We start from the raw sequence: 17669 nt of genomic DNA, 5'->3' as shown, positions 1-17669 counted from the left end.
AACAAGCAAGCAAAAAGATTCGAAAGGCTTACAGAGGGCACGAAGACAGATTGGCAAGTAACAAAAAAGATCAGAGATTAAAAAGATAAAAGATCAAGAAAGGGCCAATCAGAAATGAAATACGAAATCTTAGAATGACTAGATGGCAGAGATACTAAACTATAGTATGTGTCATGATGTGGAGATGCCGGTGATGGACTGGGGTTGACAATTGTAAACAATTTTACAACACCAAGTTATAGTCCAACAAATTTATTTTAAATTCCACAAGCTTTCGGAGGCTTCCTCCTTCCTCAGGTGAACGGTGTGGAAATGAAATTTTCGAATCCTTCGCATTTGAAAATCACAGAACAATGCCTGGTGATTACTGCCCGTTGCCAAGGCAATCACAGTGAGCAGACAGAAAGGTGTCACCTAAAAGGCCACCGAATATACAAACCCCCAACAAAAAGAGAGAGAAGGAAGACAGTCAATGACCCGTTATATTAAAAACAGATAACATTTGTTCGCTGGTGGGGTTACGTGTAGCGTGACATGAACCCAAGATCCCGGTTGAGGCCGTCCTCATGGGTGCGGAACTTGGCTATCAATTTCTGCTCGACGATTTTGCGTTGTCGTGTGTCTCGAAGGCCGCCTTGGAGTACGCTTACCCGAAGGTCGGTGGCTGAATGTCCTTGACTGCTGAAGTGGTCCCCGACTGGGAGAGAACCCTCCTGTTTGGCGATTGTTGCGCGGTGTCCGTTCATCCGTTGTCGCAGCGTCTGCATGGTCTCGCCGATGTACCATGCTCTGGGGCATCCTTTCCTGCAACGTATGAGGTAGACAACGTTGGCCGAGTCACAGGAGTATGAACCGTGCACCTGGTGGGTGGTGTCCTCTCGTGTGATGGTGGTATCTGTGTCGATGATCTGGCATGTCTTGTAGAGGTTACAGTGGCAGGATTGTGTGGTGTCGTGGACGCTGTTCTCCTGAAAGCTGGGTAATTTGCTGCGAACGATGGTTTGTTTGAGGTTGGGTGGCTGTTTAAAGGCGATTCATACTCCTGTGACTCGGCCAACGTTGTCTACCTCATACGTTGCAGGAAAGGATGCCCCAGAGCATGGTACATCGGCGAGACCATGCAGACGCTGCGACAACGGATGAACGGACACCGCGCAACAATCGCCAAACAGCAGGGTTCTCGCCCAGTCGGGGAACACTTCAGCAGTCAAGGACATTCAGCCACCGATCTTCGGGTAAGCGTACTCCAAGGCGGCCTTCGAGACACACGACAACGCAAAATCGTCGAGCAGAAATTGATAGCCAAGTTCCGCACCCATGAGGACGGCCTCAACCGGGATCTTGGGTTCATGTCACACTACACGTAACCCCACCAGCGAACAAATGTTATCTGTTTTTAATATAACGGGTCATTGACTGTCTTCCTTCTCTCTCTCTTTTTTTTGTTGGGGGTTTGTATATTCGGTGGCCTTTTAGGTGACACCTTTCTGTCTGCTCACTGTGATTGCCTTGGCAACGGGCAGTAATCACCAGGCATTGTTCTGTGATTTTCAAATGCGAAGGATTCGAAAATTTCATTTCCACACAGTTCACCTGAGGAAGAAGGAAGCCTCCGAAAGCTTGTGGAATTTAAAATAAATTTGTTGGACTATAACTTGGTGTTGTAAAATTGTTTACAATAGTATTTGTCTGCAGAGATCCGTCCACATAAAGGGCCTCCAGTTTATCCTCTATACCTCCAGTCAACAAATTTCAGTTTGATATGATAGTCCTTCTGTCACCCCCACCCACACACTTTCTTCTTTGGCCAGAGGCACCCCTCGTGGTATGTGACTTTTTTCAGTCTTAGATATCCATCTAAAGCTCTCTGGCCTTGTCGATTTTTTCTTTTAAAAAAAGAAAAAAATCTGCTGCTTGGATATTAGCCATCTCAGTTTTGCCACTCCTTTTTCGCTCTAATCAGTCTCCCTCTGAACTTGCAGCACTCCATTCCCTTAGTACTAACCCTTACATCAAACGTGCTGAGAAAGGGACACTGTTGTTGGATAGCAGAATGACCTCTACCTTGCTGAGTTCAAACACCAACTCTGACAACTCCCATCTCGCTCAGGATCATGACCCCACTATCAAACTCGAAGCTAATATTTCCCAGATTTACTAATCTGAACCAAAAGATCTTTCCCTCTCCCCCACTATCTCAGTTCCCCAGCCCCTCAATGTCTACCTCCAAGATACATTAACAGGTCTATCTGGTAGACTGAATGTTTCAACTTGCTCCTGTCCCAATTAACTAATTTTCTATTATCTTGACACTCTTCTTTCTTCCCTCCAATGGTGGAGTAATGAAAATCGGGGATAGAATTATAGAATGGTTACAGCACAGGAGGCTGCCATTTGGCCCATCAAGCCAGTGTCGGCTCTCTGCAAGAGGAATCCCGTTTGCACCATTCCCCTGCAAATTTTTTCCCTTCAAGTATTTATCCACTTGCTTTTTGAAAGCCACAATTGAATCTGCTTCCACCACCCCTTCAGGCAACGCATTCCAGATCATAACCACTCGCAGCATAAAAAAGTTTTCCCTTATGTCGCCTTTGGTTCTTTTGCCAGTCACTTTAAATCTGTGTCCTCTGGTTCTCAATCCCTCTGCCAATGGGAACAGATTCTCTTTATTTACTTTATCTAAACCCTTCATGATTTTGAACCCATCTATCAAATCTCCTCTCAACCTTCTCTGCTCGGAGAAGAATCCCAGCTTCTCCAGTCTATCCACATAACTGAAGTCCCTCATCCTTGGTAGCATTCTAGTACATCTCTTCTGCACCCTCTCTAAAGGCCTTCACATTCCTCCTAAAGTGCTGTGCCCAGAATTGTACAATACTCCAGCAGCGGCCGAGCCAGTGTTTTATAAAGGTCCAACATAACCTCCTTGCTTTTGTACCCTATGCCTGTATTTATAAAGCCCAGGATCCCATGTGCTTTTTTTAAAACCACTTTCTCAACCTCTCCTGCCACCTTCAAAGATTTGTGCACATACACCCCCAGGGCTCTCTGCTCCTGCACCCTCTTGACAATTGTACCATTTAGTTTATATTGCCTCTCATTCTGCCTGCCAAAATGTATCACTTCGCTGCATTAAATTTCATCTGCCATGTGTCCACCCATTCCACCAGCCTGTCTATGTCCTCTTGAAATCTGTTGCTATCCTCCTCACTGTTTATTACACGTCCAAGTTTTGTCATCTGCAACTTTTCTGGCATACCACTGTATACCTTCCTCCAGTCTGAAAAACAATCATTCACCACTACTCTGTTTCCTGTCACTTAGCCAATTTTGTATCAGCTGCCACTGCCTCTTTTATTCCATGGATTTCAATTTTGCTGTCAATCCTATTATGTGGCGCTTTATCAAACACCTTTTGAAAGTTCACATACACAATATCAACCCTCTCTGTTGCTTCATCAAAAAACTCAATAATGTTGTGGGAGGCCAGTATTGGAGGAGCACAGAGATCTTGTAGGGTTGTATGGCTGGAGGTGGTTAGAGAAAAGGGGTGGGGAAACCACGAAGGGGTCAGAAAACAAGGTTAAGAATTTCAAAATTGAGGCATTGCTGGACTGGGAGCCATTGAAGGTTAGCAAGCACAGGGGTGATGGGTGAACGGGATTTGGTACGAGTTAGGATACGGGCAGCAGAGTTTTGGATGAGCTCAAGTTTACGTAGGCCGGCCAGGAGAGCATTGGAAAAGTCAAGTCTAGGAGGTAACAACAGCGTGGATGAGGGTTTCAGCAACAAGTGCGCTGAGGCAAGGGCGGAGACGGGCAATGTTACAAGCCTTAGGCAGTGATTAGGGAGAGGATTGGAGTCGGTGGCTAGGAACGGAATTTGCGGCAGGGACCGAAGACAATGGCTTCAGTCTTCCCAACGTTAGAGGAAATTTCTGCTCACCCAATGCTGGATGTCGGACAAGCAGCATGACAAATCAGAGGCATAGAGGTGTCAAGAGAGGTGATGGCACGGTAGAGTTGGGTGTTGTCAGCATACATGTGGAACCTGACGTCGTGATAATTTGGATAATGTTGCCAAGGGGCAGCATGCAGATGAGAAATAGGAGGGAGTGAAGGATAGATCTTTGGGGGACTCCAGAGGTAATGGTGCGGGAACAGGAAGCAAAACGATTGCAAGTGATTCTTTAGTTATAACCCGCTAGATAAGAATGGAACCTGGCGAGGGCAGTCCCACACAACTGGTCGAAAGTTGGAGGAGGATGGTGTGGCCAACCATGTCAAAGGCTGTAGACAGATCGAGAGAAGCATAAGGAGGGATAGTTTATCACGGTTACAGTCACTTAGGACATTACTTGTGACTTTGATAAGGGCTGTTTCAGTGCTGTGACAGGGGCGGAAACCTGATTGGAGGGGTTCAAACATGGAGTTGCAGGAAAGATTGGCACAGATTTAGGAGACAACACGGTCAAGGACTTGAGAGGAAAGGGAAGTTGGCGATGGGGCGCTAGTTTACAAGTGCAGATGGGTCAAGGGTGGGTTTTTTCAGCGGGGTTAGGGGTGGTGGATAACAGTACCCGAGCAGAAAGAACCGTTAACAAAATCAGGGGGGGCCAGGAAGAGAAGTTAGGTGGGAATCGGGTCAAGGAGCAGGAGGTGGGTCTCATGGACAAGATAGGTTCGGAAAGGGCATAAGGGGAGGTAGGAGAGAAACTAGAGAAAGATGCAAGTTCGGGGCTAGGGCAGGGAAACCTTGATGGGCTAAAGGAAGGGAGGGAAGCAGGAGAGGCAGCTGAACGGATGGTCTCAATCTTAGTGACAAAGAAGTCCATGAGTTCATCGCATTTCAAAGATTCAAAGATTCCAGAAGGTTTTGATCATGACTTACTTTGCTGGTTGTAACACGTGGTGAAGAGGTCTTCTTTCTTGGAGGAGAATCATCCTGTTCCAATACCCCATCAGAGTAATTGCAGATATTTGCCACTGCGCACTTGTAACTGCGCTTCCGTCTAAGAAGGAACAGCATAGGAAGTTAATGAAGCTGCAAATAAGATGGCCAAAACAGTATGATCTGACCCTCTGTACTGTTTTATTTCCCAACTGCACTCTGCAGCAACTTTTAGTGACAGCTATATTTTCAACCTATTTAACAGCCCAGTACACAGAATTTTAATCCTTGCCTGGCTCGAGCCTTCTTGCCAAGAATATTCATCATTGGGTTTATACTTCAACCCATTCACTTAACTCAAACTGAACTGAAACCAGGGTATATATGCAAGACTGTTCAGATTCTGATAATATATCCAGGTGTTATTAAAAGATGTAATAAGGCTGTGACAATCATCTCTGCTCTCCCTCCCTTGTGTTTATAAGTGCAATAATTAATGGAACAGGAAAAATGCCCTTCTGATGAACAAGGTCACCCACTAATTAAGATTTTCATCTCATTCCTCAACACAAACCCCCAGTCTATGCCTCCCTCTGCCCCAGGCTGAGATTTTGACTGTTCTTCCCAGACCATGAGAATTCTGGATACCACTGTAGCAGATTTTTTCCTAGTCAGCGCCCCCACCTCTTCACACCAAACACCCACAATGTGCCGAATACCTCACTAGCTGTGTACTTTGGCATTTGGAGCGAACAAGGTTAATAGGGGAATACCGGCTCAAATTACAACACATTGCCACATTTAACTTCAGGACATTGAGCTCTGCACACAGCAGGCAGGAATCCATATAGAAACTCAACTCACATACTTACCCAACACTCAGGCTGTCAGCAGAGGTCAGTTTCTCAGAATCACTGCTATCTGTGAAATTAAAAGCACACAAGTATTAAAACACCAAACGATAACAGTTAATAAGTACATCTTATTTAAGTAGCAGTATGCTACTGGAAGCCTTTACAGCCACAATTCAATTTCACAGATTGTGGCATTTCCATTTTGGTACACTCAGCTTCTATCAAGCAACAATTTTCACTTCAAAAGTGTTGCCAAAAGTCAGTGCTGGAGAATGAAAAGTTCTTTTCTCTGCTTCTCCAAGTTCAATTTCTGGTATATATAAAGTAAATTTTAGCCAGAACAATAGTTAGGATGTTAAGATTGGGCTCAGCATCCTGAAGCGTGGGATGAGGAAAATATGCAACTTACAGTAACGGTCACTGCATATCAATCAGTAGAAACCCTGGTTTATTGTCTTCTCCCTAGCTCAGGATCACTACGGTCAACTGCAGTGCCTTCACTGCCACCCACTCCCCAACAGACCATAGGTTGGAACTGGGACCTTTCTGATTTGTAGGTCTCCGGATCAAACTGTGATGAATTTACCCACTGCCATTGAAGAAGCCAACCTCTCAAGTTTCAACTCAAGTTTATAAAATTTGTTAAATAAACCAAACTTGCATACCAGTAATATTAGAAAGTCAGTTTTCCCTTATAACTCATACCATTGATAAAGAAATATAATATTGCAATTCATTGGGACATTTATCTAAGTTAGCATATTATATAAACACAATTTGTTGCTAGATTTGATGTACACAACTATACATGATGCAAGTTTTAAGTTTTAAGGCTAATCTCAACAATACAAGCCCTTCAACATGTACGGTTGAGATTAACCTACTCTGGAAATAATTATTTTGGCTACCAGTGAAGTTCGTACTGTAGTACATGCAATAGCTGCTGTAGCACAGCATTGCTTACTTTTATTAAAATGTAACTTCACCACCACTCCCTTGTATTGCCTATTATGGAAAGATTTTCGTATAAATTCTTGGAGGTAACAATGACCCAAAGTTATGGGAGTTAGAAAATCATTGCTGTTTATTTGAGCTGTAGATAGGGCTCAATACCTTAGGAATACATGTCCCATTGCTTTTTCATGCTCTATTGAATTTTATAGAGGGAGCCCAGTCTTTTTGAAAAGATCAGTAAGCACAGCATCTCAAAATAAAATCATGCAACTATGTTGAGCTTCTCCAGAGTAAAATTGAAATACAGCCTACTGAAGTTTTAAAATTTACCAATTACAGACCTTTTCTCTGCTTTCTTGATGAACGTCTGCAAGCTTGTGGCTTAGACACAGCAGCTACCACCTCCTTCTCTAGATTGCTGATGGCAATTTTCATGGCATTTCGTGTGCATCTACGCTCTTGATTTTCAGGAATCTGTACACAAAGCTTACATAGTTTACATGGTCAGCTACTCACATTTTACCAATTAAATAAAAACAAGCCACAGAAATGAAATGATAAAATGTTTAGAAAAGCAATGCCACCTTGTATTATACCTACCAATGTGCCTGGCTGCTTCTCCTCCTTTGGCTGCTCAAGTTCAAGCAGAGTGCTAGAAATTGCATCAACACTACAAAGACAAGAAATTACCGTTTTCAAGTTTCCTACACAACACATTTTACAACTAGGTAAGCCAACAGATCTGCTCTTAGTCTCCAGTATCACCAGCTTAGCTAGAGACAGTAATATCTCCCTTTCCATAAGTGGAAAAAACAAACTTATGTTTGCTTTTTCCAATGATCCGGTACTGCTCCATTGGCTAGATGTTCAGAAAAGATTTCTTAATTAGTTTTTTCCCCCACCATAGAAAATTTGACTAGCTCAGATCCAGCCAATTTCAACAGAAATCTCAAGGGGAGGAGAATGTTTACTTGCTTTTGTGTTTCCCTCCCCAATTATATTCCATACCCATGCACAAAGACATGACCCTCATTAGCGTTAAAAATGTAAAGTGCTCTGTTACACAGCCTTGTAACAGTCACTTCAAACACTGTTCAAGGTGGCCAGCTCTCGAGGAACTGTATTGGGAGGGTGGCGTACATCAACACATGAATACTGGATTCTTGTTTGCAATGCAAACATGCCTACATAACTTCCTACAAAAGTCTCCCTGGCTTTACATGTAAAAATGAGTCACTGATTTGCCTAGCCACCTCTATGGCATGAAAATAACAGCTTTTAGCTTAGACATTGCAGCAAATTTTTAAAGAGGCTTCAGGGATAGTTTTCAACCCAGAAGCTAATGAACGTCGCACTTCCAAAATGGCAAAAGTTTTTTGTAACTTTAAATTTTGAGGAGTAAAGTGGGAGTGCATTAGACTGAAATTTAGGTAAATATTAAAATTAAAAGCAGAAAAATACCATGAAGTGTTCACAGTGTGACTAATAGTTAACATCACAAACTAGTTACTGGACCTCAGCTGGGGAAAAAAAAGAGTCACTGAAATTGGCCTCAGTGATTCGGTTTTAGAAAGGACTGAACAAATTCAGGGGTCCCTCTCGACAATGTCAAATAAGGATAATCAGTACATCCCCCTATGCTCCAACAGCCTACAACATTCACTGTCTGCGCTCACAGATAAGAAATGATTACTTGACAAGATACTGTCCAGCAACTAGCACTTTTAGAACTGTCCCTCTGCAAGGGTCAGTACGGTCAGAAGATAGAAAATTTGAGGGTAGGTGGTGGGGGTCCAGATGACTGCACAAGATTAGACACTTGGGCAATGCAACCAACCTCACATGAAATCATGGCCAACTTAAGACATCACCTTCAGAAAAGGAGGGATAATTCAGAAGCATTTCTGCATGAGATCCCTCTAGGTAAGATACACAAATCAGGAAGGTTTACATTCATTGTACTTAGCCTTAACCCATTTAAAAATAACTTTAAAGGATCAGACCACAATGAGCAACAAACATTATCCTAGATATGTATTCCAGTAAAAATCTCTTACCATTCTTTCTCAATTCCCTCCATTTTGTCAGTGCCGTTCTGATCTACAGAAAAACAGCAGGGTTATTACCAAATTATAATATTACTACACATATGGTTTGAAAAAAAATAGAAAATTTGAACTTAAAACAAGAATTCTGAAATGACATATCTTCTCAAATCTGGATTCCAAAAGTCAGCACAAACTCCATCCCTCTCCCTGGCCACTGTCTACGGCTAAACCAGACCGTTCTCAATCTAGGTGTCCTATTTGACCCTAAGATGAGCTTCTGACCACATAGCTGCTCCATCACCAAGACCGCCTACCTCCGCCTCCGTCCCTGCCTCAGCTCATCTGCTGCTGAAACCATCATCCATGCCTTTGTTACCTCTAGACTTGACTATTCCAATGCTCTCCTGGCTGGCCTCCCATCTTCCACCCTCCATAAACTTGAGCTCATCCAAAATTCTGCTGCCCATATCCTAAATCGCACCAAGTCTCCCTCTCCTAACACTTGTGTTCATTGACCTACATTGGCTCCGGGTCCAGGAATGCCTCGATTTTAAAATTCTCATCCTTGCTTTCAAATCCCTCCATGGCCTCCCCCCTCCCCCCTATCTCTTACCTCCTCCAGCCCTACAACCCTCCAAGATCTCTGCTTTCCTCCAGTGCTTGACTCTTGCACATCCCCAATTTTAATCACTCCACCATTGGCAGCTATGTCTTCAGCTACCTAGGTCCTAAGCTCTGGAATTCCCTCCCTAAACCTCTCCGCCTCTTTCCCCTCCGTTAAGACACTCCTAAAAACCTACCTCTTTAACCAAGGTTTTGGTCATCTGTTCCAATATCTCATGTAGCTCGGTGTCAAATTATGTGAAGCGCCTTGAGACATTTTACTCCGTTAAAAGGTGCCATATAAATGCAAGTTGATTTTGTTGAACGTCTGGGCAGCTAGGTCCCTAGCACAATGCACCATAAGTTATTTTTTAAAAATACAATTAAAAGAAAATTGGCATCTTCCCCAACCAGATGACACTAATGTTTTCCTTCCCCAACTTGGCCATACATAGCTTCACGAAATTCTCAATTAACCCCAAAATCACAGGACATCACATCTCGCTTGGATCTGGGGAGCAGAGATCACACCCCAATCATTGCAAGCAACCCAATGCTGTGGGCTTTCCTCGTGATGATTAAGCACTTGATTTATCTATACACGTGTTAAATTTGACCAACTGAAACAAAACCTGCACATTATCCCACATGCTACACACTGATTGGGTCTCCAACCCTATGACATAAATGGGAGGGGACAGCTCGGACCCATCAACCTCAGCAGATGCCTTAATGAACGAGACCTCATGCTCTGTAACCAGCCAAGCAAACCAGTTCACAAAGGGAGGAATGGAAAGTCAGCCAGTCCCACCCCACCACCTAGCACCCAATAAGAGAATGCCTCCCGTGGGATACAAAAAAATAGCCAGAGAGGAATAAGGAACAAGAGGGGAGGGGGAGAAGACTTTATAGCAGTCACAGTGCATGCGTGCATGGAAGCAATGCAAATGGGACCAGAGAAGGGGAAACAGGTCACAGAAACACAACTGAAACAAACCATCAGGCAGCTCCCCAGTTCTGAGCCCAAGTAGGGAAGGCACATATACAGCTCGACCAACATGAAACAACCTCCCCAGACAACATACCAGCCCTCTGGTATCTTCCCCTCCTCTCTCGTCTCCTCTTCCACAATATGGCCCATCTCAAAACAGAATTAAACCAACAGACTCAATCATGCCATCAAGTGGAAAAAAATTCTGACCTACCCAAAAGGCAAAACAGGTGGACATGGCAATGCTACAAGCACAACTTTGCTCAAAACACACTAAGCTTACTAAAGACCAGCCAGGCCAAATGCTGGAAACCTATTACTTGTCCAAGAGCTTGGGTGGGGGCCATACTAAACCAACAAAAGCCTCTTATTTTAGAGATAACCAGCTTTGGAGGAAAGTTGCTCCATCATAGCCATAAGGTCAATCAGCAGGAGAACCCTCAAATGTTTAATGTGAATATCCTGAACGAAGACTCTCCAATAGTCCCCACACATGAAGGTGATCACAGATGGGGATCTAAACTGTGCCCTCCACCCACAAAGTCCCAGCAGACACAAACACTCATGACAATCAGCCAGAGAGAACAAACAGGGCACCGTAACGAGCTGGTGGATGTCCAGCAATCCTTACACCCCGCTACATTCACCTACTTAAGCACTCAAGACATACTCCAGGAAAGACTATTTGTTCCCGAAGCAATCCCACTCATTCCAGGTAACATACAGGACCAACAACTTGCATTTATGTAATTACAGGAGCCAATGTAGGTCAGCCAGGACACGGGTGACGAACGAGTGGGACTTGGTGCAGGATGGAAGATGAGAGATCAGCCAGCAGAGCACTACACTAATCAAGTGTGGAGATGACAAAGGTATGAAGGAAGGTTTCAGAAACAGATGGGCTGAGGTTGGGGTAGAGGCAGGCCATGTTAGAGATGGAAGTAGGCAGTCTTTCTGATGGAAAGTCTCAGGGGTCGGAAGCTCAGCTCAGGTTAAAGTAAGTTGATATGGTTGCATACAGTCTGGTTCATCCTGAGGCAGAGGCTGGGGAGGGGGATGGAATCTTGGCATGGGTACAGAGTTGTGGTAGGGGCCAAAGCTAACAATTTTGGTCTTCCTAATGCTTAGATGGGGAAAGTTGCAATTCATTTGAGACGACGTCAGGTAGGCAGGCTGAGGCAGCGAAGGGGACCGAAAGAGGTAGAACTGGGTGTCATCAGCATACATCTCTGCAGGATGAAGTCACCAAGAGGCAGCATGTAGATGAGGAAAAGGGGCCAAGGTTAGATTCTTAGAGGTAATTGTGTGGAGGCAGGAAGCGAAGCCAGAACATTTCCAGTAATGGCAATGATTAGATAGGTAAGGAGTAGAACCAAGCAATGACAGTCCTGCTGAGCTGGACAATGGAGGAGAGGCCTTGGAGGAGGATAGTGTGGTCAACTATGTTAAAGACTGCAGAGAGGTCGTGGAGAGATAATGCATCACAGTCAGTGTCTTTTGTGACCTGGGTTATGCTCTTTTGGTGCTGAAGCAGGGGCAGAAACCGGATAAGTTGTTCAAGGACTTGAGGTTGGAGATGGTACAGTAGTTCATAAGGGCAGAGGGTCGTGGATGTTTTTTTGTTGAGGCCGGGGGCGGGGGGAAGAGAAATGATGATTGTTTTGAAAAGGAGCAACAGTACTTGAGGAGAGGGAACATTTATAATGCTAGCCAACATGGGGGCCAGGAAGGGAAGCTGGGTGGTCAGCAGTTGTGGTAATGAGGTCAAGGGAGGAGGTAGGTCTCATGGATGTGATGAGCATGGAGGGAGATGGAAAGAGAGGCGAACTTAGAGACTGGGGGCAGCTAAACAGATGGTCTCAATCTTGGTGTCAAGTCCATGAGCTCCTTGAACTTGTTATTGGAGAGGGCAGGAGGGTTTAAAGGAGACGGTTACTAGCAGAAAAACACTAACAGCCATCTCAGATCATGCCCTAGTTATGCTCCAATTCACCCTTGCCAAGCTGCCTCCTCCCTTCAGGCACAGGCACCCCAACTGTGCCTCCCTTGGCAACCCAGAGTTGCCTGCTGCTAGGAGAGAATCAGGGACCCCACACCTCCTTCACACTGTGGGAAATCGCAAAACAAGTCCACAGGGGTCACAGCACCATCATTTCTACTAAATAGCATAAAGGGCTGCAGAACCAGAGATATGTAAAACAAAAATGGTAAAAGGAATTAGAATCTCAACATAGGACGCAACGAACAGAGTTTAACCAGCCTGATTTAGACCAGATGGGAACTAAATAGCCTAAGAGTACTAAAACATTCCTCAATTATAATCAATGTAAATACCATGACTAGGGTCACAAACAGGGAAGCTTCATGCATACATCCTTAGCAGATGCCTAGCAGGACCATTGCATCAATTAAGCGAGCTGATGACTTCACTTCAGTCCCTACTGGGATAAAGGGTATGCAAACCACTGCACCTCACACTATGCATCTGGATACCAGGCTATGCTACAGGAAACACCTACCCAACCTTCCTCTCCAACTTTCTCTGGAAAAGCAGTAAACAAAAAACAGTAAAAAGCTTCCAACCAGGAAAAGCCTGATAGCTATCTGCTGAGTTCTACAATGTTCTAGCTGTGAGTTCACTCCTACTGAAACCTCTACATTATGTACTGAAGACCCTCTTACACCCTTAAGTTATAGGCCTAGGAATTTACTGATCATATCAAAATAGGAGACATCATTCTTGGCCAAAGGAAGCTGCAAAGAGCTATTAACAAGATGGGAGAAAATGGGCTAAAACAAGACAGATGGGATTCAAGGTCAGTGTGAGATGATTTATTTCTGTACAAGAACAGCAGTGATTATACTCAATGGAAGCAGGCTCAGTGCAGTCAAAGAGCAGAGGGATTTGGAGGTACAGGTTGATAGGATGTTAAAAGCAGCATGTAAGGTTGATAAGATGGTTAAAAAATTAATGGAGAGGTTTTCTCACAAGGGGTATAGAATAGAAAAGGCAAGAGGAACTGATGTCTTAAGATTTTATTTAAACACATTAGTTGGAGTTCTGTGTGCAGTAACGGGCTCTATTCAACAGAAAGGCTATTTAGGCTCAAGAGGACATAACACAGATTTACTGGAATGCTGCCAGCTAGGAGAAAGTACAAATATGGAGACAGGCCAAAAAAAAAATTGGGTCTTTTTTCATTAGAATGCAATTTATGGAGCGAAGATACACATGTTTAAAATTATGAAAGGATGGGACAGGATAGATAGCAGCAGATTATTTCCAGTAGTTGTGGGGTCTAGATTGAGGGGCCATAGATACAAGATTAGGACAGAGATCAAGAAAATCCTCCTTTATAGAGAGAGTTGTGCGGCTATGGAATTCACTTTTAGGGTTAGGGGTCGAGACAGAAACAATCAACATTCAAGATTAAAGTGGATAGGTGGGTGAAAGAAAAGATATAGAACAGGGCATGTAAATGTCATTTGGACTATTTGCTTGTATGGAAGGTAAACTCTGACATGGACAGGTTGGGCTGAATGGCCTGTTTTATTGTCGCAACTTCTAATTATTTCTATGTTTAAGAGAGCTAGAAGGACCCCATCTCACTACAACTTCCAGCCTGGCCCAAGGTCTATGCACCCCCCAAAAAAAAAATCCCACTTCGTTTATTAGGCCTTTCCCCAATATAGCACAATGAAGACTTCGCAGGAGAATTTACCTCAGCTGATTGCAGAGCCTGGCAAAAGAGTTACTTTAGGTCAGCTCTTCCATGAAGGCCAAATTATTCCTTTCAACCAGCATGCTGACAAATTGCACCTCGCCCAACATGACCAATATCACTGTAACCAGATGAAACATTATCTCCAGAATTTTGCAATACTTGGAACATTTCACCATGTACCAACCCCTAGAACCTCCCCTCCAACAGCATCTTGCAGAGGCATCGCCACCCTGTACCATTCTTAACTCAGGCTGATTGTTAAGGGAGAATAGATGGCAAAAAGTGTATGGAGACAGGCCTTAAACACCACCTGCAGCAAAATGCAGGAAGGTCAATTGAAAAATTATACATTGTACAAACCGCAGCCACACGTCCTCCAAAAATTCCATCACTCATACCAGATGTGGCCAGAAGAGCACCGTCCTCATCTTTATGCCATTATGTGAGATCATGAGGAACATGACAAGTCTCTTGACCCCAGAGGACCCAGGTCATTGCTGCGTGAGTCTGCACACAGGAGAGAAAGGGCTTGCTGCAATAAGCAGGCTAGTACGACTCACTACTAGCTGCGAGAAGATGCATCTTTTCCCTGGCCCAATGCAGCTCAACCCACACATGGCTGAAATGCATGTTTTTTCATTTGAAAGGCAATTTTATTGTACTGCATTATAGTTCTCTCATATAGTGATAGGTAGAGTTTCAATTATCATTCTGCAGCCAGAATACAAGGCGTAGGTGTAAATGTTCCTTTGACAGTTATACTTACAGCTGGAAGCTGAGGTCTCCAGCACATTCTTCCTCCTAACAATGGATTTACGCAATGATTTTCTCATGGATTTCTGCGCCATGGCATTCCGTTGAACATTCAATGAATATTTATCCACCAGCCTAATGCAGTTGGACCGGCGGCTGGCAATGCTTTTCCGCACTGATCTACGAATAGCTCTTTGGATAGCCTGGTTTTCATCTTCAGAGATGGAGTTCTCACTAGCAGCTGGTGTGCCCAGAGCATTACTCAACTCCTGGCCAGCTAAACCAGACTCTCCATTTTCTTTAGAAGTAACAGCATCTGCTATTTTCAGCTTGGTTGCTTCACGATTTGGGCTTCTGGGGATCACTGCAGTGGCAGTAGGAGTCAGTGTTTCCAAAACAGGCCCACTTGGAGGAGGTGCTTTTGCCTCAAGTGCCTTTTGTGGCAATTTCACATCTTCAGATGTGAGCAGAGTTTGAGCTAAGTTGGCCTCCTGACCCTTATGGTGCAACTCCACACTCTTACGGTCATTCAGTGACAATACAACCAATAGCATTCTACCGTTAACTGGAACAATAGGGGACACATTGGGTTTTTCAGTTTCTGGATTGGCAGTTGCTAATGCACGTGCTGCTGATCGTGTCAGGCGTACAGGATGTGCCTGCTCAACTATTTTATTGCAGCCTTCCTCAAAGTCTTTACTTCTGAGCTTTGTCCGCTGAATTGAAGAACGCCTTAAACTCTTCCTACTTCTAGAAAACCTGGAGGAATAAAATTTTAAAAATTGAAATATCCCTAAACAAGTGGCCGATTCGCTTTATAAAATAGGTACAACTCTCAATGAGTATAGCAAAATTCATTATCAAACAATTATCAAACTACTGAATCGCGCCAATTTGTCAGGATTCACCCATGTCATTTGTAACTTTTTGTTTTCACTAAACGGGTTTAGGAACCTTACTCCCTTCCCTCCCAAGCTTCTAAACCCACTGGCTCAATTCCACCAGAGCTGGCAGTTGCCAAGTATTTCTCCCATGTGATAGCTTAGACTATGTGGGGCCTGCAACTATTTTATCATGGAGGCCATCACATCCAAGCCAGATCTTGGTCTCACCAAACATCCACACCTGCACACTTTGTAGCAGGAGTCACTAGGTAATTATCAGAAGCAGGAACCCCGGGCTGTTCTTCCCCAACCCATGCCTCTCGATGGGCTCAGGCACCTCGAGGCCAACCCATACCATCCATAATGCCACCTTGGTTGATCAACTAACTGAAGAGAGACTGGAAATCAAATCAGATCTGCTTGTCTGTATAGCTAAGCAACATGTTACTTTTGCCACCTGAACCAAAAATGGTTGGGAAGTTAAGCATGAAACTTTTCAAATTGACTTTTAGCTGAGAGGAGCACTTAGTTGAACTGAACAGGATCTTCATTCTTCCCCAGGTCACAAATGTCTTAAGAACAATATAGGGTATAACAAAACTGGACTTTCCTTCTCCCCTCTCCTTCATTCCTTCCCCCCCACTCCAATCTATTTTCTAATTTATTGGCATTTGTTCTTTCAATGTTCGGTTTGTGGTGCATCAACTGTTCTACTAGTGGCATCTTTCTTTCCCAAGACTTCATTAAAGTTTACATCCACACCTCTAGTGTAAATAGAATACAAGGGAAACCTAGCAACTCATTAATACCTACAAATTATTACTGAAGTTGGATAAGCAATTTCTGTACATAAATTACACTTTCATGCAGCCATTTGGGGTTCACTAAATTTTAATAAAGTCATTCCAAACCAATCTAACATCTAGCAAACTGCTCAGAGCCAGCACGAGGTTACCCACAGGTGGTTCACAGCCTGAGAAAATAGATAGAACTTCACCTTTCAAAAGAAAACAGCCGAGAGATTAGATCATATAAATCCAATATTGAACTTTGATGCCTTTGAACTGTATCTCAAGTCATTGATACCCTTACCTCTTGGGATCCTGGGCCACAGATGGACGTCTCCTACGCCGTTTTCTCTCTGACGGTGTTTTCGGCATCAACTCAGGCTCTGCATTAAAATCACTGAAAAACATTTCCAATTTGTATTGAAATAAACTAGCTTGTTAAGTACAGTAGTAGTAAAACTCACTCAACTCTGCCCAATGTTCCCATTATGTTTTTTGGGTTTTATGCTAGATATTCCACTTGGCTTCACCATCCACTCCTAAGTGGATCTTATGTCCCCTATGATTTAGAGTGTACCTTTACAATACTATAGCAAGAGCCAGGGATTGAACAGAGAACCCTTGCCAATGCACTGTGGCTTATTAGAATGTACTATGTGATTCACATCAGTAGGGAGATTGAATATACTTTGCTAGAGACTCAAATAAGCTGTCAATTGGGTCTAGCCTAAAAACAAGTAAATGAATAGTACTCAGTACAAAACAAATGATTTACATTAAATTACAAACTTTGCTGTGCTTCACATTAAAATAATGGTACTTTTACCCAATCTTTCCCACCATACATCGAACCTTGAAAATGGATGTGCATTCCTTGGAGTCAAACTAGTCCAATTTCTAGTTAATATTAAGTTAAGATTGACCAAATCCTAAAGTAAACTCAGTCACAAAAGTCTCATTCCAAATCCTTTAAAAGGTGTATTGAAACAAAAGCTATCAACAAAAAAAAAACTGCCTTTTCCTTAACTATATTAAATGGTTAGCCACTGCTTTTCAATTACATCGTACCAGACAGGCAGACTGTCAGAAGCGAGTTGTGGTGTATAGGAGAGAGGGGCCTAACCCTGTCCCATCAGATATCCACACACTTCCCAGCAGGAGTCACTGGATAGCAATTAC

At 43.6% G+C, this 17669-nt stretch overlaps 1 protein-coding gene across 3 annotated transcripts in view; it reads right to left on the bottom strand.

Moving 5' to 3' along the window:
- The window catches only part of incenp (inner centromere protein), a 39640-nt gene that overhangs the window by 12562 nt on the left and 9409 nt on the right, over positions 1 to 17669 (bottom strand). For all 3 annotated transcript variants that reach the window (XM_067993780.1, XM_067993778.1, XM_067993779.1), the window contains exons 3-9: positions 16795 to 16887; positions 14832 to 15577; positions 8756 to 8798; positions 7299 to 7368; positions 7040 to 7172; positions 5763 to 5811; positions 4891 to 5011 (exon numbers count right to left, since the gene is read on the bottom strand). In XM_067993780.1, coding sequence (XP_067849881.1) covers positions 4891 to 5011; positions 5763 to 5811; positions 7040 to 7172; positions 7299 to 7368; positions 8756 to 8798; positions 14832 to 15577; positions 16795 to 16887 — 1255 coding nt within the window. The remainder of the gene's footprint in view (positions 1 to 4890; positions 5012 to 5762; positions 5812 to 7039; positions 7173 to 7298; positions 7369 to 8755; positions 8799 to 14831; positions 15578 to 16794; positions 16888 to 17669) is intronic.

The sequence above is a fragment of the Heptranchias perlo genome, chromosome 12, assembly GCF_035084215.1.
Source record: "Heptranchias perlo isolate sHepPer1 chromosome 12, sHepPer1.hap1, whole genome shotgun sequence".
NCBI lineage: Eukaryota > Metazoa > Chordata > Chondrichthyes > Hexanchiformes > Hexanchidae > Heptranchias > Heptranchias perlo.
The sequence above is the reverse complement of the archived record's forward strand: the minus strand, read 5'-3'. Positions and strand labels throughout refer to the sequence as shown.